Genomic DNA, 27499 nt, shown 5'->3' on the forward strand with positions numbered 1-27499 from the left:
CACACATGTGTTGGTTTACAGTGAGTAAGGTTCATTATGCAGTTTTTTATTGCCTGACAGATAGCAATGTTGGTTCTGAAAAACCATTTTTGCTTAAATTTTATTGAAAAAGAATTATGTAAGGTTAAAGGACACCGAGGACACATCATCCAATTATTTTTATAAGGATTGGGAATAGTTGGGGACAAAAGTCGGAGAATCGTGTCTGTTCGCTGATAACATCACCTTGCTAAGTAACTCATTAGACAAATTGCAAAGCATGGTCAATGACTGAAACGAGAAAAGCAGAATGGTGAATTAAAAATTAATATGCAGAAAACCAAGGTAATGTTCAACTGTCTCAAAAAGGAACAGTAGTTTATGATAGCTAATTATGCATGGGAAACATTAGGGGAATGATGCATCTTCTTAGAGAGGGTAACGATGGCAGATCCAGGCCAAGAAATTGAAATAACTATAAAAATAAAAAATGGAGCGGAGCGCATTTGGAAGGTGTTCTCAGATTATGAATGGCACTTTACCCGTGTCTCTCAAGAGCTAAGTATATAAAAGCTGCATCTAACTAGTATTTACCTGTTGGGCAAAAACGTGATGACTAACAAAAAGGATTCAATTTAAATTGAGAACATTGCAGCAAGCTATGAAAAAGAAAAGGATAGGTGTAATGTTAAGAGACTGGAAAGACTGGAAAAGTGCAGTGTGGGCCAGAAAACAAAAGTGAGTTAATGACATCCTAGTTGATATTGAAGAAATCGACATGAGCAGGTCATGTAATGCGATGGTCATTAAGGGTAACCAACTGTATTCCAGGAGTAGGCAAGCACAGCAGGGGCAGCAGAACGTTAAATGGGTTGATGAGGTTAGGAAGCACTAGCACAAGACTGGGTTAATTGAAGAAATAGGGGAGAGGCCTTTGTCTGCAGTGGGCGTAATCAGGCTGCCGCTGATGGTGATGAAGGAAGCATGTACTGATTAGCATCCACCCAAGCACAGCAGTACGGCGACAAAGGAAAGCTTCAAATCCCAGACCGAGATGAATTTCTCTTGAGCTGTTTAGTTTTCCATAGTAGCTGTATGGCTACACTTGGGTCAATGCTAGTGAGTAATTATTTTCTCATTACAAATCTACTCTATTTTAAGGGATTCCCTTAAATGTTGCAGCAATTATCATTCTGAATCAAAATATATTCTCTGGCTCTTTCTGGCTGTGTTGACATTTGTCAAGCAGCAGAAAATGCACTTATCGCTGAGAAGATTGGTTATAGAAAGCTTCCCTTCCGTCAATGCAAACTAGTGACACCCACACCGAGAAGAGCGGACTGCCACTGTGTTGAAGTGAATGGCAGTGTCGCCTCTGGGATCCGCAAGTAAAAAAATTGGCGTTGCTGTTCACATTTTACTTGCAGAATCGGTGACACTTGTGTTTAATTTTTTGCTCTTTTTGAAATTACAGAAGCTGTGTTGGTCTCTGTGATTAGGGTGCAGTGCCCTATCGGTACAGGCCAACACCAGTTTTTCTGCGCTGTCCCTTTAAAGTAACTATCAGTCGTTAAGCTCCTGCCATTGTAAGTTTTAGGTGGCATCATGTAATTGCTACAATTCATGAATGTGCTTCTAGCATATATATTCAGTCATTTACTTTTGAAAGCTGTTCAGCTGTCAGACTGCAGTGCAGCAGTGTAATGCTGCTTCTAATAGCTACCTGCAGTAGCCTGTTGTCGTGTGTTTCTTTTCGAGCACAAATGGCATGCCTCGGTTATCTGCTAATTATTTAGATCAGAGGTTCTAAACGCGTCTCCTGTTAGACTTGCTGGAGTCTATTACTCTTTGAAGGTTTATGCCCCATATAGAAACCATCTTTAATCCACCCTTCTATTTATTAATACCAAGAACATGTAGCATTCCTAAGAACACTTTTTAAATGCTGAGAATGACTCTGGCTTTTTGTTTAGAAGCTTTACGTCATAAGACATTAAACCTTTCACTGTCAGGCGTTTCTGTCCGTGACGCACCCCCAGTGTTGTCCTGGTTTCAGGGAACTAGCATATCTGGGAACGAGCATAGCGATTTATTTTTGATTATGATTGCTATACAAATAACATAGTCAACGGAAGATACACATTTCAGTGTTCTGTAGGTGTTGTTAATTAGCATCATCATCATTATCAGCCTGATTATAAATTAGATAAATAAGGATAATATAAGAAAAAAACTGCTAGTTACTTCTCTAGTGACGGAATCTGAGCTCGGCACTCGTGTTTATAATCAAAAGAGCCATCGCTTCAGTCCAAAGACGAAGGTCCTGCACGGTCATCTATCCGAAAACAACCGCACGCACGTAGGGCGTACTTTCAATAGCCTGCACAACGGAGATAAACGGCACGTTGTGAAATCAAGACGACAGAGAGAGATGGGTAGAGGCTAAAACAGCCTCTTTTTCTGTTGCTAGCCGCAAGCAAGAGCGCGGCAAAAGAGAGCGAAAGCAGCGATCTAGTCATGTGTCGAGAGGCAATGGCGCGAGCTCTTGAACGTGATGCGTCGTAGCAGACATGCCAACAGAATAAAAATAAAAACCTGCAAATCTGCGGAATATGGCAGAACAACCCTTGAACCCGTAACGCCCGTAACCGCATGCACGCGCCGCGAAACGCGCACACCGTAACATCGCTTAGCGCGCTAGAGTAGCGCGCGCAGAGCGACCGTGCCCCCCCAGCAAAGAACGGGGCTGGGGCGGGCATGGTCGCTCCATACTCTTTCAGTATATACGTATCAACACAACGCAGGGCGAAAATACGAACCTGTAGAAAGATTTGATAGATGGCGCAGCCTGTCCAAGCACGCCAGCTTCGCGCTCAGGCGCGAAGTTTTGAATGCACGATAGAGAATGTACCGGTACGTCGTACCGGTAGGGGTGAAGCTCGAAGCCATACCAGTACGTTTGTGACAGCGAAAGGGTTAATGCATTTCACAGGAACCTTCAGAAAATAAAGCTATTGATCCAGAATCGACCAGTATGTGATAAATTTTATTTGTCGGTGCTTCAACACAATTTTAAATGACCCTCATTATCATTTCTCCAGCTATCAGGGAAGAAAATTTTTATTGTGCAGTCTCCACGCATAATTAAATTATAGCTTTCTACCTGAAGGCTTTTGAATTTTTCTGCAATGTGGTTTTACTTTTGCATGACAAAGCAGCAGCACTTGTTTCCCGAATATGTTGCTGTGGCAAATCAGTTGCTACAGACAATTTTCTGTGTGCTTTTTCAAGGAAATTCCAAGCTATCGAGAAGGGGAGTGCTTTGTTCCAGATTCCATCAAGGTCAGTGGCTTATCTGTGCTGCATTGCATCAAGTCTGACATTTGGCTGTGCAAGGAACCCACTAATAAATAGTTGGGAACTAAGCAAATTATAGTAGAAGATGCATAAAAATTGAAGTAAGGAAAAGTAAAAAAAAGTAAGGAAAATGTAAACAAACACTTATACCAGGAGCCATTTCTAAATAGCTTGAAGCGCTCCTCCACACTTGCTGCTGCACAGGTTTACTCGTATTGTGTAGTATTTTTGATAAAGATATTAAAAAATTGATTTTTTAAATCAATTTATTCTACCATACTCCTTAATGAGGAGTCACAATCATAAGTACTTCTGAAGCCTAAACTTCCGCCTCATTTATCTTGTTTATTCTTGCTTTTGAAATAAAATGGCGCCTCATTTTATGCAGGATTTGATGACAGTAGTAGCCTGATTCATCCAAAAAAATTCTAGGGGGCACTTTGGATCACTAAACTGCAATGAAGCGAAACTTCTTTCTTGCGGTGGTTTGAAGCCCTCCACTACGACACCTCTTTCTCTCGGTTTTCACTCCCACCTTCGCGATGACGCGACAGCATAAGCTACCAGCCAACATATAAAGCATCGCTTTAACCGAGCCATATAAACATGCCTGCGTGGCCTAGATATAACGTGAATGCAAGGATTCTGATATGACCCTCCCATATGAAAGGAGAGGCCCGAGTTGGCAGCATCTGCCAAACGTAATGTCAGGAGGCTCTACGTCCAGTTAGTGCTCAGCCATGTCAGCGGCCAGCTATCGCCTCCCACATAACTAAAGCATTACAGACGGATGGACACGATCTGCGAGCATGAGCCAGTAAAGGTTATCGCCTTAATAATGAAAGGAATGTGCTGTGATCAACGAAAAGATTTGCCTAAAACCCTATAGCTTTGCCACATGGATCAGGGTTGGTGTCACTTAGGAGAATAATTAAACAAGGGCGTCAACTAGAACGCAGAGAAACAGTTTAACTTACCCAACCAAGGGCACTTACCCTGTCTGCTGGGACATCTTTGCATTTTGTGAAGCTTGCTGCAGGTAGAGACAGTTTAGTTTTGACAAGTCATGCATGTGTGAAATTTAGTGTTGGACAAATTTTTCCACCAGATTCCACCTGTGTGTGAATTACCGCAGTGGTCTGCCTGTCAGTGCAGCAGAACTCAATGGTTGACAAGAAACGTGCTACACCTGCTCATTGGTGATAAGCACCCGATTTTGTGGTCAGTTAGAAGAGCTTACAAGTGTGGAACTACAGATTGATAGAGGGAGTTGGCAGTGATGGCTGAAATTGGATAGTACCAGTTGAAATAAGGACAAGGCCAAGTCTTGACTGGTGTTTTGCTATTATTCAAATTTCAGCTTGGGGCTACTCAATTTCCAGCATGGACGATGCTGCTCATTATTGCACAGGCAATAATGAGCATAGGTAATATGCTCGTGGCCTTTTCTTTGCTACAGTGAAATTATCTTATTAGTATTTTCTTTTTGTAGCAATTAGCTCTGCAGTACTCATAGTGAGAGTTCGGGCTAGTGGGTACGCTATCGAACATCAAGTACTTTCTTATGTTTTAATATTGTTTTAGTATTTTAAGGCTGTCATCTGCTTTTACGTGGCTCCTAATCTTTCACGAAATCTGTTGATGTGCTGGAGGGTTGCAGTGAAACTATATCCTTTTGCCTTGCTGCCTTCATTTTGTATCAATGAGTATATGTGATTACTCTTTTCAGCTGGCGGAAGGGGAAACAACACCTCCTCCCTTGTTGCGTGAGGCTGATTTGATTGCCCTCATGGAAAAACATGGCATAGGTGATATGCTTGCGGCCTATACTTTACCACAGCGAAGTTTTTCCATTATAATGCCATAATTCTGTAGCAGAAAGTACTTTACCGGAAGTGTAATCATCTGAGAATGTCAGGCATGTTGTAAAAGGATCCTTTTTACCATATTTGCCCCAGTGAGGTGGCTCGTTGGTTAGGATGCTGAACTGCTGATCCTGGTGGCGCAGGTTCACTTCCAGCTGCCGTGGCCACATTTAGTTAGTGGCGAAATGGAAAATGACCTTGTACTCTGTGTTGTCATTGTATGTTAAAGAACCCCAGATGGTCAGAATTACTGGAACTCTCCATTACAACGTCCCTCATAGGCAGTGTCGCTTTGGGATGTTGGACCGCCTATACTATAATGCCATTTTCACCTTAATTACATCTGTATGACACTACCATGAATATAATGCTTGGGGAAAGTTTGAACCTCGTAGAAATAAAAAGACGTCAAACAGACCAGCTAAATGTGACCAATTTTTATAAACGACGAGTTAGAGGTGAGGGAAACCTACTGAGTGCGGTTTTAAGTCATATGACTTTGTCTGCAGGGTTTGCCTTTTTCTTTAGTTCTGCAAAATTAGTTAACTTAATTAGTAAAAGGCTAATCTAGCTATCTTAAATATTGGCTTCGGGAAATGTGTCCATTATAAATTTGTAGAGACTGTGTTAGAAAACACCAGGCTGAAATGTTTGCAAAGTACCAATCAGCTAGATTTTTTATTTCAATTTTATTGGCATAAAAAAGAACATCTATCTACAGGCTAGCAGCCAAGTCGTGGGCACATATCTCATCGCCACTGTAGATGTAAAGCTGAATCAGGGGACAGTGCTCCCAAAATATGCGGATTTAGTTTTCAGAGAGAGCACCTTTGGGCACTGAAGTAGTGCTTCTGTCACATGATATATATATTTATGTGAGCGCAGTGCGTGAACTTTCTCCTCTTTCATCTGTATAGATCCATCTTCATCATCATCACTCACCGCTGCTTGGAGCGTCATGCGCTGTGTACCAGCTGGTTCTGAAAGAGAACAGACGTTCGTTCAAGTGCTACCTTACAAGTGGCGAAGGTGCAATTCGTATTCCCCGCCTCTCGCTTTAGACCCTCCTACCGTTCTCCCTGGAGCTCTGTTCAGGCCTTCGCTTGCGTCAATGGCCCTGTGCTATGGATGAGTTCAACGGTGCTCGCTCACCCCCGGCGTCTCCTGCTTCTACTGCGGTGGCCCCTGCTTGGACAGTCACTAGCCGCCAGCGTGATCCCCAGATCTTTGCCGGCCTTCGCAGTGAAGATGTTGACGGCTGGCTCGACAACTACAACAGGGTCAGTGCATTTAACCGCTGGGATGATGCTCACAGACTGCTCAACGTCGTCTTTTATTTGGGCGACGTTGCCAAAACCTGGTTCCTCAATCATAAGGACGACATCGCTGACTGGCCTACATTTACGGACCAGCTAAAGAAAATTTTCGGCACTCCGGCTGGTCGCTCAGAGCAGGCCAAGAAAAAACTTGAAGCTCGTCTCCAGCAGCCCGGCGAGTCCTATACGTCCTATATTGAGGACATTCTGATCCTTTGCCGCCGTGTCAACGCTGCTATGCCTGAACCTGAGCATGTTCACCACATAATTAAGGGCATCAACACTGTCGCTGTCGCTTCAACGGCTTCATGGTTCAGTATCCATCGTCTGTGTCTGACATCATATCTACCTGTTAACGTCTGGACCAGCTACAGTCGTGCCGCCTCATACAAGACCCCAGTGATGGCGGCTTCCTCATAGATAGAAATTTGCATTTCCTAATACGCACCATGATCCGAGAGGAGCTCTACGGCCTCACCAACTCAACTGCTGTATCTCCAACTCTTCCGCCTTCAACCGTGAATTTGTGCAGCATTATCAAAGATGAACTGACCAAATTTCAACTGCACTGTGGCACCTGCTCCGCCTCCCATCGCCTCCCAACCTCCCTCGCCCACCTATGCCGAGATACTTCACGCCCACCTGCCCTGCCTTCTTCGACTTGTTCGGCACCCGTGTGCGGTAACGTCGCTGCCATGGCACCATATGCTACAGTACCCCGCACCTCCACCACCTGTAAGGTAGCATTTGAACGAACGTCTGCTCTCTTTCAGAACCAGCTGGCGCACAGCGCGTGACGCTCCAAGCAGCGGTGAGCGATGATGATGATATGATGGATCTATACAGATGAAAGAGGTGAAAGTTCGTGCACTGCGCTCACAATATATATACTTAGCGTGTTCTGTGGCCCCAAGGTCAGCAAGAAGTTGGCCCCTCTTAGCAGCACGTGAGCTTGGGGGTGAAGGTTGCTGTGACTATCTTGAAGAGCAGCAAATTCATACTTTGGTTCAAATATAACACAAGATGTATTCTTAAATAGATGACCAGAGGAAAAATGCGGTTATAATTTTTCCTGCCACCATTCCTTTTCTTTTGTATAAAAACGCTTGAGAGGCAGTTGACTGTGTTTTATAATGAAATGCAGGGTAGAAGAAATCTGGGCCAACGATAACCTGGGCAAGGGTAGATTTTCTAGCTGATGCGAAATATAATGTGATAGAAATGTGACAAATGATGCTTTGCAGAGCACATTGCCGAAGTTGTTTTGCTATACTAACTAGATCATAGTTTGTGCTGAGAATTTGCTGAGAAAACATATGCCACACTGTTTCTTATATCTGTTGCAAATGTTTGATGCTCCTATCTACGCCTGTCTTTTTTTTTTTAGTGCTGTTCAGAAGCAGAGGCCACCATTCAGTTCCCACGCCAGTTTTTGCTAGTGCGATGTACCCATTCTCCCAACTGCACTAACAAAATGCTCTGAAACCAAATTACTAAGAAACTAGTATGTTATGGATGATGTTGATTTTCAACTTGTAGCATTTTCATAACTTTGTGAAACTGCTCAAAAAATGTTTTTTCGGCTTGTCTTCCCTTGCTCATAGCACAGCTTATAGTTTTTGCGTTTCTAACTTGGCTGGCACATTTTGTGACATTCTTTGCAGAAGGTGGCGGAATGTGATATGCGTTGCCATCAAAAACTGGGGAGACTCTTAAGCTTTGCCTTTAAGGCTATGATGTGACAGTGTTAATGGCTCCCATCTGGAGCTCTCCTTGGAGCATCTCGCTCGTTTGCATGCATGCACCTTGCTGCTTGCTTATCACTGATCTCTTAATTTATGCCTTTGTCGTCTCACACATACTCACTAGCGTATAGTTGTAAGCTACCATGTTATGTGAAAGACCACCGGACAAAGATATAAACGACCGCTTTGACCAAGCCGTATGAATGTGTCTGCAGGGCCTAGCAGTAGTGTGTCTGACTCCATATCTTGGAGGGTTGGATTTCCATCTCACCCTCCCACCTTGAAGCCCGAGTTGACAGCACCTGCCAACTCAGGCCTTGTCATGTGCGTCTCGAGACGTCACACAACCCGCCAACCAATTAGTGCCTGCGGGGCCATGTCACCTGCTAACTACCACCTGTCAGAAGTGTGCTCATGATTTTTCGCTAACGATGACAACGATCGAAATGCCAACAGTGCTGACGCCTGATGAGGGGTAGAAAATTCTGCTCCATGAAGCGACTGCTACCCTGTGAACGATTAGCTTTCACTTGGCACGTGTGGATGGCGGGAAGCCATCGCTTGGGTTGTTTTGCTGCTGAATCCCTGTCCCAGATTGGGATAGTTCTTGATGCAGAGCAATTCGAAATTATTGTTTCTTTTCTAGACTAGGACTTTTGGATCCCGAGTCAGACACGCTGCAGGCACGTTCGTACGGCTTGGTTCACGTGAGGCTTTATATCTATATTTCGGGTGACTGCAGCTAATAGAGAGAGAGGGTGTGTTGTGGGGAGCTGCAGCTGGTATAATATCTCATCGTACTTTGGCTGGCTCTCTTGAGTACCTCAACATGACCTGAAGTGCTGTGCTACAGATGAGTAGGGTTGGTTTGTGAGGTTTAACGTCCCAAAGCGACTCAAGCTATGAGAGACGCCGTAGTGGAGGACTCCGAAAATTTCGACCACCTGGGGTTCTTTAATGTGCACTGACACCGCACAGCACACGGGCGCCTTGCTTTTTGCCTCCACCGAAAAACGGCCACCGAGGCCGGGATTCGATACCGCGTCCTTGGGCGCAGTAGTTGAGCGCCGTAACCACTGCGCCACCACAGCAGGGCTGCAGATGAGTAGTCACACCAACCTGAGGTAGACAAAGGTAAACAAGGGCGTGCTAACACACCCAAGTTGCACTTAGTTTAGCCTTGCAAATTAGGAGCCATTTTTATGCCTAATGCATAATTAAAGACAAGCTTCATTGCATTAGGCAGGGACCGCCACTGATGGCGTCAGCTTATAAATGTGGGTATCGGGTAGAATTTCAGTCATTTGCTGAACCACAGTATTTGGAGCACAAACTGCAGTCAAGCTTGCCTGTGGAGTTTGACATGCTTTCTATTGACGAAATCAAAATTGACTATGCTTGCTCTGATTTGGTGGTTTGTCCTGCATGTGACCAACTAGAAGTTTCTCTCCTGCTGCGTAGGCACTGATGCCACTCATGCGGAGCACATTGAGACAGTAAAGAACAGGCTGTATGTGGCCCTGACAGGGGATGGCTACCTGGTTCCCGGTGAACTTGGCATGGGTCTAGTTGAAGGTATGGTACCCTCCCTACCTTGCATCTTGTGCTGTGAACAGACTGACGGTGCGCTTTCTTATCTGTGGTCGCCTCTCTTTCCTTCATGTAACAAAGACCTTATTTATATTATGCCCCCTTAGAACACAATTTATCGTAATGTTGTTTTGTTTGCATTGTGTTAATTATTTTTCTGTAAGGTCTGCTCAGAAAATGTGGCACCACATTGCATCTTTTATTTACTTTTCAGCTTGGAACTGTTGAAAGACGTTAAGCTTTGACAAATAATTTTATTGTGATTCAAAATGAGCTGGTGCTCTGAAATTGGGGAGGTGCAATGCATTTTGCACTATTGAAAGCTCGATTGTACCAATAACAGATACTATCAACGATAGTTGTCTTATATGAGAACTTCGCTTTCTAATCAAGATGACAGGATTTGTGCCACTGAAGCAACTGAATTTAGGCATAGTCACTATGTTCTTTGCTGTGCAGGAGAGCATCCATTCAACAAGAGCATTCATTTTGCTTACCTTTTCGCGTGTAGACCACACACTATTGCCTGCACACTTCATCACAGTAGTACACATGCACCAAACAAAGCAAATGAAGCGTATAGCTTGACTAGCCATGTCACAAAAGTGACATTCCATAGTAGTTTTGCCGCCTAATATTGATGGCAGTCCGGCAGTCAGGAAGGCACGAAGAGGCTTTCAAAGGAAACTCCTTATTGGGCTAACTTATTCCCACAAAGAACTAAGCAACTCAACAGTGTAGATATAGCAACAAGCATGCGTTGTGGTCTCTGCTCTGCTTCTTTCGTCCATTCACAGTTTAAAGGAGTATAGACACCAATTTTTGAAGCGTCGGAAGGAATACGATTGCTTTCCGTGTTATACAGAGATGCTCCTCAAGCAATCCCAACGTCGCATGTTGCCGCGAAGATATTTTAATTTAATTTTAAAAACAAGCCAGGCTAGTACTCCGTTTTTCAAAACCCATTGACAGCGACATCTCTGTGACGAAAACGTGTACAGAGGTAAACAACATGACGTCATCAAACAACTGTGACGTGGAGTCTGCAAAGCAAAGAGCAGTGACGACACATGGCCGGACTCGAACAGCGGCGGCGCTGCCGCCGGTTCCGGCTGTACACTGATAAAGTTCTACTACAGTTCTACGCTTCTGCTTGCTTTACTCGATGACTTCGTCGTTGGTGCGTGTTCCAGTTACTTCACCGGTGTACATATGGAGACTGCCTGCTATACTCGGGCCCCAACAGCATATATGCCTGCACAAGTGCAGGGCTTTCGGCAACGGTGTCTCTCAATGGCGTGCCGGGAACGAACTGCGCCACTCCCCGTCTACCCTAGACGTCGCTAGCTCTAGGTGGTTTCACATCGAAGCGCCAGCGAGCGGCGCTTTGGAAAGGGTTAACGCTGGTATAAATGTTGGACTTTAGCGCCGCTTTACTAGCGAGCCCATCTCGTAAAATATTTTCTTGCTTTACATGACGTCTTCAGCAGCGGAGCTAGCAGATGTCAGGTGCGTCGCACCGGACAGCAGCTGTAGGGGAAAAAAAAGTTCGCTTGTATCGCTGTAATTACTTCTACCAAGACCTCAGTATTGGCTGAACAATCCTTGCAGTTTAATTATAATTGATAGTCTTTTGTACAGGGACTTGAATATTTGAGGGCTGGGATTTAAAACATTCCTATGCAAAATCTACGACCCCCTTCGAGCTGAAATAACGTTCACAAAGTATCAAAATATCGTCTACGTTATCTGATAAGTGATTCAACATCGGCACTTGCCTAGATTTTCCGAAATGGAGGAAAAACTGCTCTCGGTGGCGTGCACAATTTTCGCAGAAGAGAGTCGAAAAGCTATTTTGACATGGTGCGTCATCTGTCGGGCAGCGAGGCAAGCGCGCCAACGGCCGGGATGGAGCTTGCCTCACTGCTCGACAGATGACGCACCATGTCAAAGCAGCGTTTCGACTCTCTTCTGCGAAAATTGTGCACGCCACCGAGCGCAGTTTTTCCTCGATTTCGGAAAATCTAGGTGAGTGCCGATGTTGAATCACTTATCAGATAACGTAGACGATATTTTGATACTTTGTGAACGTTATTTCGGCTCGAATTGGGTAGTAGATTTTGCATAGGAATTTTTTAAATCCCAGCCCCCAAATATTCAAGTCCCTGTACATATAGTTATGTAAGTGAATGAAGAACGATCCGCGATAGCTAGATTACCAATAGCGGAGGCTATGAATGAGGTCGCTATGACTTGGGAGCCGATCGCGGCGGCCACGGCTTTACGCACCCAGATTGCCTTGATGCACTGATAAATGCACTGATAATAAATTAATTGAGCTGTGTTGGGGCTTTTTGGGTCGCAGTCCCCCTGTTTTGGACCACTGTGGATCGATTAAAGCAAAAATACAGGAACAGAAAATGTATGTGTCTATACTCATCTAAGGCTGGCAAAGAAGTGTAGTTACCACCATCCGCACGCCATCTGCCAAGCATTCGTGCACCACTCGTAACCTGAAACGTGAAGGCGGCGAAGTCTATGCTGGCTATATAACTCAATCTATATCTCTCTCTCCATGAGAGAGGAGAGAGTACGTAGAGAAGAATGCACGGGCAACCGGAAACAGTGAAGTTCAGTTATTGTTTGGGATTCACAGCTCTCGGCATATGGTTCTTGGCTTGACAGAACTTTCGAGATAAGGCACGAATAGCACCTGCAATTATCTCAAACAACATAGTAGAAATAGTTGCATGTGGCAGCAATAATTCAAGATACATCTGGTCTCACCTCGCATTACGAATAACGTGTAAGTCCCATGCCAGTAGCTGTGAGCATAAACAAATGAACATTACTAATTTTCAGGCTAGTATTTAAGAATTTTATTAATAATTGGTTGTGACGAACCCTTCTGAGTCAGACATATGAAGGATTACGGTAACTTCCATGCCTTCCTGGCGACATTGATTTTCAGCATGTTCATGATTTACATAGTGTATGCACCATGGACACTATTTATCTGCTCCACTCTACATGGCTTTCTCAGTGTACAATTTTGACCCATATGGACCTAATCATGGTAGAAGGTATATGTTGTGATGCTAATTTAAAGCATTGCTTCATCACCTGTAAACTTACACCCTCTGCAGAGACTTTCTCAGTCATCATTTAGCAACTATGCCTCAGTTATAATATGCAGCCATAGTTACCGCATCACGGTTAATGGCATAGCATGCTTACAGCACTGTCATGTTCAGTGGAAATCATCAGCAAACCATGCCTTTGTTTAGAGATGTTCAGCTGTCCTATGCTTGTCAAAAGCAAAAGTAAAAGCATGTAAAGTTTGTGAGTAAATATTGCCATGTACGTAGCATTTACTGTGTTGTGAAATGCTGTTGGTGAAGCATTTAGCATAGATTTATATAAGTTACTAGGCAGAGTAGTAACCAGATTTTTTTTTTTTTTTTTCATGTTGCTGTGTGTACCTACACTGAAACATTGAATGCACCACGGAAAAATTTTAATTTTTCAGAAAATTGTTTTGGATGCAATAATTTTGAGCCCTACTCATAACATTTGTGGACCACCATTTGGAAGGGGAGTATATAGAAGCTGACTAAAGAAAAGCTTTTGTTATATGTTTTTCTTCTTGGCATTGTTGTGATGTCTTGAAGATATGCACTTAGTTATGTTGTGCTTTGCAGGATATGATTCTATGGGACTTGAAATGTCGAAACCTCACCTTAGGGCAGACCTGGAAGCTGACCTTAAGAAGTAAGCAACTTTTCTCTGCATACCTAGCATACAGATGAAACTGCTTGCTCATTATTTTCACGAATGCTGTCCCAAAGTGACAGGATTTATTTTTGTTAATGATATCCCTTGTATATTATATCATCGCTACACTTTCTCGCAGGGTGTACAGTGAGACTCCTAATGAATTTCACTCAGCCAGCGATTACTTCATATAATTTTTCACTTTATAGGGAACAAATACACCATGGTACCCAGTATCAAATATGTAGGAACACTCCAGGAGACCTCGCTCTTTCGAATTGAATTTCAGTCCTTAACTTTTCAGCAGAGCTGGGCTTGCATTGTTTCTTGAAGTGAAGTGCATCTAGATCGTAGCCCTTGCAGGTCAGATCGAGCAGGATAGTACAAGGTAGTTGTTCGGCCACATTGCCTGCAAACGGAACAGTTGCCAAGTTTGTTATGTGACTTTTTCTGCTCTCATAGCATTCCAGAGCCTTTAGATAGACAGTCTTAGAGCAGCAGCCATACAGCAGACAGCTCTAATTCACTGTTCGAAGAGTGTTTCGGCTATTCATGAGGTGGCTCAGGAAATTTAAATAACACTGACTTTTGGCTTTTTTTTTGTTACTTGCATGCATGTTTTAGTTCTGTATTTATTGTTTGACACCTCTTATCAACAGTAATCAGAAGATTCATTTTAGCTTATCGTGCTGAAATGGTTCTTATTTCTGAAGACATAGTTGCACAGCTCTTGTTTGTGTATATGGTTTTACTTGCCCGTCAGTGCTTCTACCAAGGCATGGTTAGCAATTTCTTTCAGTTTTCACAAGGTGAAAACTTGCATTTTATTGCTAACTTTGCCAATAATGCATTTCTAAGTACTATTTTTTTAAACGAAAGCTTTTGCACACTGTCAGCAGATGTTACTGAGATGGGCTCACATTTAGTTTCCTCAGTGGAGAAACTCAGATGCTTTGTTTTTCTTGCTGCAGGATATGTGATGGCACAAAGAATGCAAAGGGTGAGGAGATTTTATTTCTTGCTTCTGTATACAAAAAGAAAGAGTTCTGGGAGATACATGCCCTTGCTAAAGATTTGCATATTCATTTGTGCGTGCTATGTTGTTGGCAGTGTATTTGTCAATGTTATTACACCTAGTGCTTAAAGCAGTCGCCAGGCACTCAGGAGGCTCGCTTCTTTTTTTTATTGCAGATGTTCTGAGGCGCCAAGTGAACCTCTACCGTGATGTCTTCTATGATTCGGAACGGCAGGTAATTTACATCATCCTTTAGCCTTTTGATTTCAGCACGAAGTTTACCAGGTAGTGAGCTAGCACAAAGCTCACCAGGCTTTGCCCGCTGAGCTTAATTAAATTGCATTTAATTCCAAATGCACGAATTAAAGAACCCAGCCCACTAGCTGGGTTCTTTAATTCATGCATTTGGGATCACATTTCGTGATGTCCGTAGGCAGAGCAGCTGCTTAGTATCAATTTCTGTGGCAACCCATCAGGATAAAAGCTTGAGTAACCAGACATTGAAGAAAATGCTTGTAGGCTTTCTCGGCATTGCTGGTAGAAGAATTTATGTGCTCTGGTTATTGCACAGGTAGTAAATATAGTGACTGAACAATTAGTCACATGTTTTGTATTCAAGATGTTTTGTATTCAAGCTGCCATTTGCTGCAGCACTAATTCAAAGTAGGGCACATTGCTTTCATGAGCAATGCAAAGCTATCACCGTACTGTAGACCACATGAGCTTATTGCAAGAAACAAATACAGTTGAACCCGGTTATATCGAACCCGGATATATCGAATTTTGGTTATATCGAACTCACGGAATATCCCCTTGAAAATCCCATGTAAAAGTATAGGGAAGCCGCGTCATATATCGAACTCAGTTTCGCCGGTCGTTCGATATATCGAACTCCGCACCATGCACTGGAAAGTGTGCCTTCCCCAAAGACGATCGCATTACCCTTGGCCGTTTGCCGCGTGACGTTTTCAAGCCACGCGCGGAAGGAATGAGAGGGGACAGTTCTGGACAGCGCCGCGCCCATTCCCCAAAGGTGCGCGCATCTGCAGTTATCGTTTCCCGCGCGCCAACACATGACGTTTGCAAGCCATGTGCGTGGGTGTGCCCATTCTTTTGCTGAGCTCTCTCCTTCAGCACACGCTACGCATGCGCCAAGCCAGCTCAGCCCGTTTTCAGACAGACGTGGAACGCTTTCTCCAGCGTGTGTTGCGAACCCTCTGCGTGCGGCGGCTGACGTGGCTATGGCACCTGCGGACGTTAAGAAGCGGCAGCTCTCTCTGTTTTTTTTTTTTTTTTGTGAGAGTCAATCTTTCTTATCGTTGTGCTGTACGCGCGACGTAGCATAAGATATGGCGGCTGCGGACGTTAAGAAGCGACAGGCTTTTTTTTTTGGCGGGAGCCGTTTATCTTTGCATGTATGAATCAATGGAAGCACGCCGTCAGCTGCTGCGATCATGACGCCCTCCCCAAGCGCGGCGTGATAAATCGAACCAGGCTTGTGCAATCACGCCATCACGGGCGCTCTGCCAAGTTCGCTCCCCGCCACCGAAGGAGCTATAAAAAGATAAACGCGCCCTGACGTTATCGCTGCGCAACATCTTGGCACGCTGCCAAGAAATGAGCCGTAAATGCCACAACCGAAACGGAGTGACGCGCGCCATCGACATGCAAGCGAAAACGCTCGCGATTTTCTGCCGCAGCGACACAGAAACCTTGTTTTGAGCTGCCGCGGTGGCTCGAGCGGCCAGCGGGATGCAGTTCCAACAAGTTGGAAATTTTTCGCTCTGTCGCTGCCGCTCGTCGCTGAGATCGCTCAATCACTTGCATGTAAGCGAGCTGGCCTTAACGCTTTTTTTTTTCTCGGGTGCAAAAGTGGAGAGTAGGTTCATTATGCGAGTGGGTTGATTACGCGGCAAATACGGTATCGTTTTTTCGCATCGTAAGTGCCGTCACAAGCCAATTTTTGTATATCGAATTATCGATATATCGAACTTTTTCGCGATCCCCTTCGAGTTCGATATATCCGGGTTCGACTGTATGTTGCAGATAGTTGTCCATTTATAGCTGGCCCTTCGTTCTGTGCACTGTGCTCTTTTATTTCAATTCTCAAGCCTGGTCAGATCCTCTTATCATCCAGGCTCATGTTTTCAGCACCACCCCATTGTGTCAGATCTCTGGCTATTTTGTTCACTTACAGATAAGAAAGTTGGGTGAAGCCCTCAAGAGGTACCTTGGCACTGGTGAGCGCGCTCCATCCCCTCCAGGTTAGTGGCCTACTTTCACTGTATGCTTCGTAAAGTTGTGTACTCTTGAGAGAAATATATCTGCTGTTTGTTTACCATCACAGCACCAATCATTTGAGGCACAATTTAAAAAGTTGTATGGTTTCATTAGCAGAAAAGCTGGGTCCTCCAGAAGTACAGTATTGTGGTCGCTAATCGCACTGTGCTAAGCCTGCATTCTTACTGCTGCTGCACTTTTTCTTTGTTGCCAGGTGCTGTGTTTCCGGTTATTTCTGAACCTCATTCTTTTCACATATCTTGTCTACTAGCCCACGTTTTTTTACATGTTGGGTCTCTGACAAATCCCGTGTCTTCAGCCATGACAGTGAAATAATTTCCTGCACCCATTACTTAACATGCCATTAAAGCATCATGTCCTTCTCATGGGCCTTGGTCTTTTATGTCACGAAAGGACTCTCGGTGTTCAGGCCAAATATCCTGAACCCATTACTTTTTCATTTTCCTCCTTCGCGTTTTTGTTATTTCTCACCATAGTTTATGGTACCTTTCTTTTATGCGCTCATCCGACGCCATTGAGCTATGTGAATATTTTTTTGTCATCTTAAGGATGAGGTCGGAAAGGCAAAATGTAAGTATCCAGAATTATTGCAAACGCTGCTTCATAAGCTTATACATATAGACCATTTTAATGAGGGTGCTGTCCTATTGAAAAAGTGAAACCATTATTTAATGACTGGTCTGGTCACGACTGCCATGTTTGCTTGAGTGACCGGCTGTAGCTGTGTTTAAGCAGCAGGAATAATCATTGCTTGAGGAGAGTAATCACATCATTTTGAATTCATTTTTTTTTGTAGAGGAGGTGCTTGCGTTTGGAATAATATTCCTTTGGCGATGTTCTCGCGACACTTGAAGGCTCTATCTGGCACATACTACTTGAGCACAACCGCAATTTTTATGCACTTACTGCAGATGAACAATGCGGTGGGGGAAAGTGGTTCCAGAGCAGTGAAGTGAATAAGTGAATTAGGAGCGCAGAATTTCGGTGATTATATGTTGGTAGTGCCTTTGCAGCTTTGTATGCGGCACACCAGTTATGATAAGAATATATGAAAGCATTCTTTCTCTATTCTTGAAACTTTAGACTTTAGTTTTTCATGTTTCTGCTGAATATTTAGTTACATAGTTGTCTGGTGGCTCTCTACAAGGGTTGCGTTTTTGCTGCGTGGTTCCTCTTCTGTTGATAAATAATTATTAAAAATACTAAAACCATTGAATCATCAGCGACAAACACCTCCGAGTTTCTTTCATTTTATAGTTTTTTTGTGTTGTGCTGTACTGAAGTACTATCTGCGCTGCTAGTTGAGAGGCACTTTTACATCTTGTTGTCATTTCTGCCTTCGTTGACAGCATTTTACTGTTGCTAAAAACATGGGGAAGATGCTACAGATTGGATCTTGGCATGCTGCAAAGCCTGTTTTGAAACATTCTTTATCTTTGCAACTGTTGATTGCACTTTTCATTCGTTGTTAATTTGGGATTAACTGTCACTCTGCTTAGCAATGCTTGTATCAGCTGCTTGATAAGGCAGTTCTTATTGCCTTGCAAAACCATCCTGTGGCCAGATTCTTTGAGGAAATATTCTCACTCACTGTATTACACTGTGGTAGCACACTCTAGGACACTCAATTTGCTTTGTATTCCTCGTAGAGGTCCTAGGAAAAACTTTTTAATGTGGCTGTAATTGCATGCATTATAAAGAGAAAAGAGAAAATGCTATTGAATGTGTATGCCACGTACATGTCTTTAAACATGAGCCTACAAGTTCCAAATAATTTTTAAAATTCCCATTTCTTCACCTCACGACAACCGGCGGTACCAATCTTTCACTCGATCTTGCCTTATGGCGACTTTGCCTTTTTGATGTCAGTCATAAGAAGGTTACGATTTGCTTGTCAAAAATAGCAAGGACATTCGTGGACTTTAGAGGTAGAGGCTCAGTCAACTGGAAATGAGCCTGTATAGATCCCTCCCAGTCTTTCATCTGTTCTTCTGCCCGCTAAAGCGAGTGGGGAAAAAAAAAAAAGAGAGACAAATGGGCAGAGCAAGGTTTCAGCTTGTAATTTTAATCTGTGTATGAGCTGGAACTGAAAAGAGACGTGACCATTTTTAACCTTCTATATTTAGGGCTAAATATAAAACAAATCTAGATCAAAAATTTTTCAGGGAGAATGATGGGTGGTTCAATACCAGTCAGTCTTTTGCTTTTCTTACCCTTAGTGTACAGATCATTTCAGGTACCCTTTGCAGGTTCAGAGTAGGCTTTATACCTCCCATTCATTTTGAAGCATTTTTAAAACTCACTTTCTCAGCAGCTACACCACCTAGATTATTCAGGTATACTTTATTTCATTCCCCATTTTAGAACTTTTTTTTAACACCTAACTACAATGTCCCTTTGCAGCATATATTTATGGTTTTCTTTTTTTTTTTTTTTCAATACTCTTACATTCTTTTGTTGTTTTCATAGGAAAAAAACTCCTAGAAGAACTACTTTATAGACGGCCGCCATTGTATTTTATTTATTATTTATTTGTTAATACTGTAAGCCTTCTCCAGGCTCATACTTCAAACATGCATAACAACAGCATAAAAAAAAACCAAAACATAATCTAACTGGCAATGACCGGCACTGTCTAATAACCTCATTTTATTGTGTGAAAAACATGCTGTTTTTTGGAAAAATAAATCAGTGTTTGCAGTGTTAACAATTTCACTTAGTAACACATTCCATATTTCTATTGCCTTAGGAAAAAATGAGTATACTTCAATGTGTCACAACGTGCGCAGAATGGTCTAATGCATTTATTATGGTTACCTCGGGTGGAGTTCAATAGCTTCTCATCTAATGGCTGCGAGGTCGAGTAAAATCACCATGTTGCTGCATAGCACTGGTGAAACCTGCTTTAGTGTGGACTTGTCTGTTAACCAACAATGTTTACATGCTGCACGTACACGGCACACATTCCTGGTGACTTCTTCTTGTTTCACGGCTTCAGTATACTCCTATTTACTTGTTTGCTGCAAAAGAAATGTGAACACTTAGTCATGTTATGCTGCAGTGGAGGTCATAATGTCCATATTGCCGCAATGTTATCGTACTGGCGCCGCCATGTGGCGAGCTCGGGAGACTGGCACGCGCTCGTCTTTTTCGCTCTCGGTGCTCGCCCGCCAGTCGGTTCCGTGCCTGATCTTGCTGGTGCTTTTACTTAGCTCTAAGTAAATCTGCTGAACCAGTTTCACTGGCTTCTGTGACATTTTTGGTGGAGCTTCTGGGTAGATCCCATGTACGAAGAGCCTCTGGCTGCCCCCTACGCCCATCTACACACCGTGGACACGACACCTGTGCACAAGGCGAGCCGTCGCTTGAGAGGCTTAGCACCCGAGTGTGGTCCTCTTGTTTCCCCGCCACGAACCACAATGACTACAGCAGCAATTCAGACCACTCAGCTTCCCGTGAGTGCCCAGCAGCTGATCTGCCATACTCCACGTATGCCCACGCCGTTTCATGGTGACAAGTTCGAAGACGTTGAGGACTGGCTGACCAGCTCGGACCGGGTCGCTGTGTTTAATGCATGGGACGAGGAGCGAAAATTGGAGAATGTTTATTTCGTACTAGAAGACGCCGCCAAAATGTGGTTCGAAAACCATGAGGCTACCATTTCCACCTGGTAGGATTTCCGGCGGCAGCTGCTCGCAACATTCGGCAACGATGCAAGAAAAGAGATGGCCGAACTCGCTCTACAGTCCCGAGCACAGCGGCCTAATGAAAGCATCGCCATGTTTGTGGAAGAAATGACTCGCCTTTTCAACCGGGCGGATCCGTCCATGTCGGAGGTAAAGAAGGTGCGCTACCTTATGCAAGGCGTCAAGGAGCAGCTGTTCGTTGGCCTTGTACATGACCCTCCACGTACTGTTGCTGATTTTACGAAAGAAGCAACAAGCATCGAGCGTGCCTTGAATCAGCGATTTGTACATTTTGATCGCTCTTCGAACATCGCTGCCGTAGACTTCCGCTTGCCAATGGCCGGAAACGACAGGGAAGCCCTTCGCGAACTTATCTGAAGCATCGTGCGCGAAGAGCTGCAAAAGCTGCCCTCTCTCGAACAACATCCACGTGTTGGAGGCATCTCGGATATTGTGCGCGAAGAGCTCCGCCAAGCAGTGCCATCAGTACTGTCACCCCAGCCGCCTGCGCCACAGATCATGACGTACAGCGACGTGTTGCGTACCCCTGCGCCTGAACCATTGGCACCCTGCAACCCTGCTCCTCCCGCTCGTCCTCCACTCCAATATCCAGTTTCGACTGGTGTGCCTGAAGCTCGACCACCCGTTCGCAAAGCACACGCGTGGTGCACGCCGAACAATCTGCCTTTGTGCTTTCACTGCGGCAAAGCCGGTCACGTTCTGCGCCACTGCCCGTACCGTCGGATGGGCTTGCGCGGATTTTCCCTGGATGCTCCTCGGCCGCGCTATGGCGAACGACCTCGGGACATCGACCAATACCTCAGCGACCACGTCCCACCTGCGTCCCTCCAGCGACGCCAGTCCAGGTCACCACCGCCGAGACAGTTTTCAACCAGCCGCCGTTCTTCCCTCAGGCAGTCCCCAAGTCCGCACCGGGAAAACTGAAGACGGTGACCCTTGGGGGTAGGGCCGCCGTCGATGGACACTACGACCAACATCCTCCGCTGACCGATTTGATCACACAGACCGACCTCCGACCCTTCGCTCCGACCAACAGTCCGACCACTTTTCGACGATCGCCGAAGCTTTCCTCCGACGCCCCCAATCGACGCACCGCATGACCAACGAGTCCGACGACCTCCCGTTGATCACAGAAGCTTACCTTCCACGCCGTAATTCGACGCAACGAACGACCCGTCAGCCCGACGATCCCTGACACGCCGCACTTTGTCGACGGTGAGCTACATTCCGCCGAGATACCGATCGTCGTTGATAACCACAACACGACTGCCCTTGTAGATACCGGCGCTGATTTTTGCGTTATGAGTCATGGCCTTGCTACCATTCTGCGAAAAGTCCTGACTCCTTGGCACAGAGCCCCGATAAGGACAGCCGGAGGGCATGTGGTAACACTGCTCGGAGTGTGCACCGCTCGCGTCGAGATTCACCACGTAACTTTCTCGTGTTGCTTTGTTGTGCTAGCAGAGTGCTCCAAGGACCTGATTCTCGGCCTTGATTTTCTTAGAGAAAACGACGCAATCATCGACCTCCGTGACTTCATGGTGACTTTTTCCACTCACCGCGCAATTTCCGACGAGTACAGACAGCACAGCGACGACTACACAGACAGGCCAGTTTTCCGAGTGTGCGACGACCATGTCACTCTACCTCCACGCACTAGCTTGTTTGTTACAATGCAGTGCGACAACCCCCCCCGCCTTGCAAGGCCTCACGGAAACGAATGTGAATTTATTGTTGAGCCTGCAAGTCTGCGTCGCTCAGGGGATCTTTGCCTTGAGAAATAAACGAACTGAGCTACTTTTAACGAACTTTAGTGCCGAATACCGCCATTTACCGCAAGGTACAGCTATCGCTTATTTTGACGAAGTCAGTGCGCCATCCGCCCATTGTGCCCTTTCGCTGGCCAACGAGAACCCTCCCAAGAGCACTGGACATACTGTTCAAACTGACGTGAATCCAGCTTTGTCTCTTACCCAGAAACGCCGCCTTCAAGCAATTCTGGACACTTACCGTGACTGCTTTGCCGTCACTTCCAAAGTGAAACAGACGTCAGTAACCAAACATCGAATTATAGTTGATCCCACCGAGCGCCCTATCCGCCAACACCCCTACCGAGTATTGCCGAAAGAACGAGAGGCTATTCGGGCGCAAGTTGATGAAATGCTCCACGATGATGTGATCCAGCCGTCCACAAGTCCATGGGCCTCACCAGTTGTGCTGGTCGCTAAAAAGGACGGAGCACTCAGATTCTGCGTCGACTATAGGAGGCTTAACAAAATTACGAAAAAGGACGTCTACCCATTGCCTCGAATCGATGACTCGTTCGACCGACTTCGTCACGCCCGATACTTTTCATCGCTTGATCTACGCAGTGGGTACTGTTAGGACGTGCCGTGATTGCCAACGTCAGAAGATACCACCTGTCAAGCCGGCCGGCCTGCTGCAGCCTATTGTTCCTCCGCGAGTACCTTTTCACCAAGTCGGTATGGACTTGCTCGGGCCATTTCCTACGTCATCATTGGGCAACAGGTACATTATAGTCGCCACAGATTATCTAACCCGCTATTGTGAGACGAAAGCTCTTCCCAGCGGCACGTCTACTGATATTGCGAACTTTTTCATCTTTAATCTAGTCCTTCGTCACGGTGCCCCTGCGATCGTTTTAACTGACAGAGGCACGGCATTTACTTCAGCTCTAACCCAGGAAGTGATGTGGCTCAGTGGCACTTGTCATCGCAGAACAACAGCTTACCACCCTCAGACGAATATCCTTACTGAGCGACTCAATAAGACCATCGCCGATATGCTTTCTATGTACGTCAGCGAAGATCATAAGAACTGGAACCAGATACTGCCGTATGCAACATTTGCTTATAACACCGCAGTCCAGGAAACGACCCGCTTTACACCGTTTCGTTTGGTGTACGGTCGCGAAGTTGTCACCATGCTGGATGCAATGCTACTGCCAGATGTTGCCCACCCATCGATTGCCGGTGCCGACCAATTCGTCCAGCATGCCGAGGCCGCTCGCCAGCCGGCTAGACTGAGAGTCCGGACAGAGCAAGTTAAAGATGCTCAACGGTATAACCTTCATCACAGGGAGGTAATTTACAACCCTGGCGATCAGGTTTGGGTGTGGACACCTGTTCGCCAGCGGGGTCGCTCCGAGAAGCTTCTGCGCCACTACTTCGGCCCGTATGAAGTACAATGCAAACTCAGCGACGTCACCTACGAAGTGACCCCGCAAGGAACTGTTCGCTCATCCCGACGGCAAGCGCAATCGGAAGTCGTACATGTCACCAGGATGAAGCCCTTCTACTCCCACTAGGTCAAGCTACATGTGTTTTTTTTTTCTTTGCTTCCTTTAACTACTTGATGTGAACGCGCATCCTCGCCGACTATGGTTATCCTCGACCTCGCCACTCAGCATCGGGACGATGCCTTTTCCACCGGGAGGGGCAATGCCGCAATGTTATCGTACTGGCGCCGCCATGTGGCGAGCTTGGGAGACTGGCACGCGTTCGTCTTCTTCGCTCTCGGTGCTCGCCCGCCAGTCGGTTCCGTGCCTGATCTTGCCGGTGCTTTTACTTAGTTCTAAGTAAATCTGCTGAACCAGTTTCACTGGCTTCTGTGACAATATTGAGGACGTCTTTGTTGGGTCATGATACCCTCCATCCGTACTTAACACTCCAGATTCTCTGCCCAGCAGCGTCTTGAATACAGCAACAATGGTGCTGAATGCTGTGTTAAAGCAAAACGAACAGGTCGCTACCGCTGCATCCTACTGCGTACAACTGAATGCATGCACTGCTGTGTGACCGTGTATTCTCATCAGGTATGGTTGGGATCCGACAGGTGTACTGGCACATTAGTAGGCTTGAAGGCTGCTGCCAGGCAGAATACTGCCAGGCGATTTAAGCCGGCCATTTTGTGCTCTCTGTGCACATTATGAAGCTGCTCGGGTATTTTTTTTTTTACAGTGTCAATTGGTTTTGAAGGTACATGTGAGGCGGTTACACATTCATATTTGCACCTAGATGTCACCACAGATATCACATGGTCAAACTGAGACCCCGCTGTCATAGGTAGGTTGCTTGACTGCTGATCTCGAGAATGCATATTTTATCTCTGCTGTGGCAGCCACATTTTAACAGAGGTGAAACGCAAGGTGCCCATGTACTCTCTGATGTCAGTACAGTACACATTCTCCGGGTAGGCAAAATTATCCCTAATAGCCTTAGTCACTTTGGGACGTTCATTCGCATAAACCAAAACAAACCAAACAGAATAAATAGGCACCATTGTCAGCCTAGTAATGTTGATATTCAGCTAAGGGCTAGTGTTTTATTTTTTGACCACGAACCCATTGTTTCTGACTAGTAAAGATAACACATCAGCCTGTGAAGTGAAATAGAATAGCACTTAGTATCATAAATGCATAACTATTTTGCATCCCTCTTTATGTGGTGGTGTTTACTCGGCGAGAAGCAATAGATCCTGATAGTTGCACGAATATGAAAGCTATCAATTTCTCAGTCGCAGTCGGATTCACCTGGGACTTCAGCAGAACGATAGAACAAGCGTGACCACCTTACCTCTTAATTCATTTAAGAATGCTTTTAAACACAAGTATGCTCGGTACCCACAGATCCTTGCTGTGTGCAGGGTGCAGTGCATTGTCCATGCGCGAGCGCTTCTGCTGGCAGTTTTTCGTTTTTATTATTTTTTTTTCTAAGTTTGGTTCGGCACCTGCTCGAGCAATATGGCACTTTGATTGTAACGAGATAAATAAAAACATAAGCAAGCAAGTGTGCGTTGCAGCATGGCTTCCTTCCAGTAGCAATGTGTATAGGCGGCAGATTCCCCAGAAGTGAGCACCGAGGACAGCTGGGTACCGTTGGTGAATGGAAAGACGTTAGCAAAGAAAGAAAAAAAGAAACAAACAAACTTCTCACAGTACGGAAAGAGCTCAGGTTGTATCTGGAGACTTGCCCTGAGGCATCGGGTCAGACGTGCTTCTTTGTCGCTCGCCCACTCGGCAGGTCGAATCGAGTAGTGCATGAAACTGGTAACAGTGCTGTGTGTGGAGAAGCAGGTATGCTGAGCAATTTTCTCAGCGCATGCTGTTCTGTGGGTTTTGGACCATCGAGAATGGTGAGGCGCAGTCTAAAAATAATTGCTTGGTGCACGGTCAGAAATACTATGAATGCAAACGCATCTACAGATTGAATGTGCAAAGGACTATATACACTGCAGAGGGGCCCTGGAACATTTTAGGAAAATCTGCTTCCCAAATAAAAAGCATCATGTGCGACATCAGCTTGGAAGTGTTGTTCAGTCTCTTTTCAGCTCGTTTCTTCACTGCATGTGTAATCGGTTTTGTTATATGTAGTTGCTTGCACACTGAAGAGTGCTTGGAGGGATCCAGCGCTGCCTCCTTTCACTCTGGTATAATTTTAAGGGAAACCGGTAAAACTAGATTTTTGGTTGCTTACATGCATTATTCAACTATTGTAGCACCCATAAATGCAACAGTAAACCTAGTTGTTAGTTTTAAAGGGCATTTTCTCTTGGTTCTTGTGGAGAGCCATGAATGCGTGGCAAGCCAGCAAGCTTGCACTGCTGCAATGTGCTTGGTTCTCAATGTTGTACGTCTATGGCAAACTGAGATTCCTAGAAGCGAGCGCCGAGAACATCTGGAAGCTATCATTAGAAGTAGTAGGAAAAAAAAAAATTTTTTTGCTTGGCGGGAAGGCTTCATGCTCTCTACAACACGAGCCATGTCTGGAGACCTGCCTTAAGACGCCAGTTTTGGGCATGCGTGTATACTGCTTTTGTAACTCCAGTTGGGTCCAGAAGTTAAACAAATAAATTATGTTGTTTATTTTTTTTCCGCATCCCGCGTGCTCGATGCAAACAAGCAATCGTTGTGCTTGAGAGAGACCAAGCGCAGTCAGGAAAAAACAAAAACAGTGGAATGAAAAGAACTGAGTACAATATCAGATGGGAAATAACCATAAACACAGCAGTAAACAGAGGCGCTGGGGAGACAGGGTGAAATCGGAACACAGCATCGCCATTGTCTGGGGTGGTGGATCCAAAAAATCGCTTTTTTTGATGACACCTCCCTGATGGTACCACATATACGGCAGAAATGGCATCGCATCAGGTCCTTGCCATGCACTTAGCAGCACAAACAATGGCTTGGAATAAACATCAGTTATTGCTCCATCTTGGGCAGTGGGTAGATACGGGAGAACAATAGAGCTAGCTACCATGCGACTTGCACTTAGGCAATTATGCTGACTTGAATTTGTCTTGTTACGACCTGTAGTGGCTGGATCGTGAAACACCGGTTACCCTTGATAACGAACCCACAGGAGTTATATGACACGTCGGGGCATTTGCCAACAGACTCACCCATTGAAAAAAATTTTCCGGGTCCATCCGATATACCTTTAGCCACAGACCTTGTAAATACACTTTTTGTCCCTTTTTCACCGTTCGAAAATTGGAAGAAACCACTTAGTGCCAGAGCGCATTCCATTGGGCAGCAGTTCAGTGGCACCAAGGAAAGCGCAGCTAACTTTCACTAAACGAGATCCACTGCACTATGCTGCCAACAACAGAACTTTTTCTCAGCAACAAAGCTGGCATGTGCTGTAAAAATGTGCCCGAAAGGGTCTTAGCATATGATCCAGCACCATAGTAGTGGGAGGCCTATAGTCAAATACATCTCAAGAACGAAGCGGCAGATCTCCTTCAAAGGAAGCCCTCAAGCCAATGGTCGATTTTCATTACATCGTGCTTGATCCAGTTAAGCCATGGTTAATCCTTTGCATCTGCTACA

General features: G+C 45.1%; 1 protein-coding gene across 1 annotated transcript in view; it reads left to right on the plus strand.

Annotated features, from left to right (window-relative positions):
• Positions 1–27499, plus strand: part of Top3alpha (topoisomerase 3-alpha) — a 58293-nt gene that overhangs the window by 20642 nt on the left and 10152 nt on the right. The window contains exons 11-17 of the mRNA XM_084587806.1: positions 3271–3321; positions 5066–5144; positions 9724–9837; positions 13554–13623; positions 14598–14626; positions 14818–14876; positions 16839–16905. Of these exons, the coding sequence (XP_084443932.1) occupies positions 3271–3321; positions 5066–5144; positions 9724–9837; positions 13554–13623; positions 14598–14626; positions 14818–14876; positions 16839–16905 (469 nt within the window). The remainder of the gene's footprint in view (positions 1–3270; positions 3322–5065; positions 5145–9723; positions 9838–13553; positions 13624–14597; positions 14627–14817; positions 14877–16838; positions 16906–27499) is intronic.

The sequence above is a fragment of the Amblyomma maculatum genome, chromosome 1 (genome assembly GCF_055883805.1).
Source record: "Amblyomma maculatum isolate TAMU_Amacu chromosome 1, ASM5588380v1, whole genome shotgun sequence".
Taxonomy (NCBI): domain Eukaryota; kingdom Metazoa; phylum Arthropoda; class Arachnida; order Ixodida; family Ixodidae; genus Amblyomma; species Amblyomma maculatum.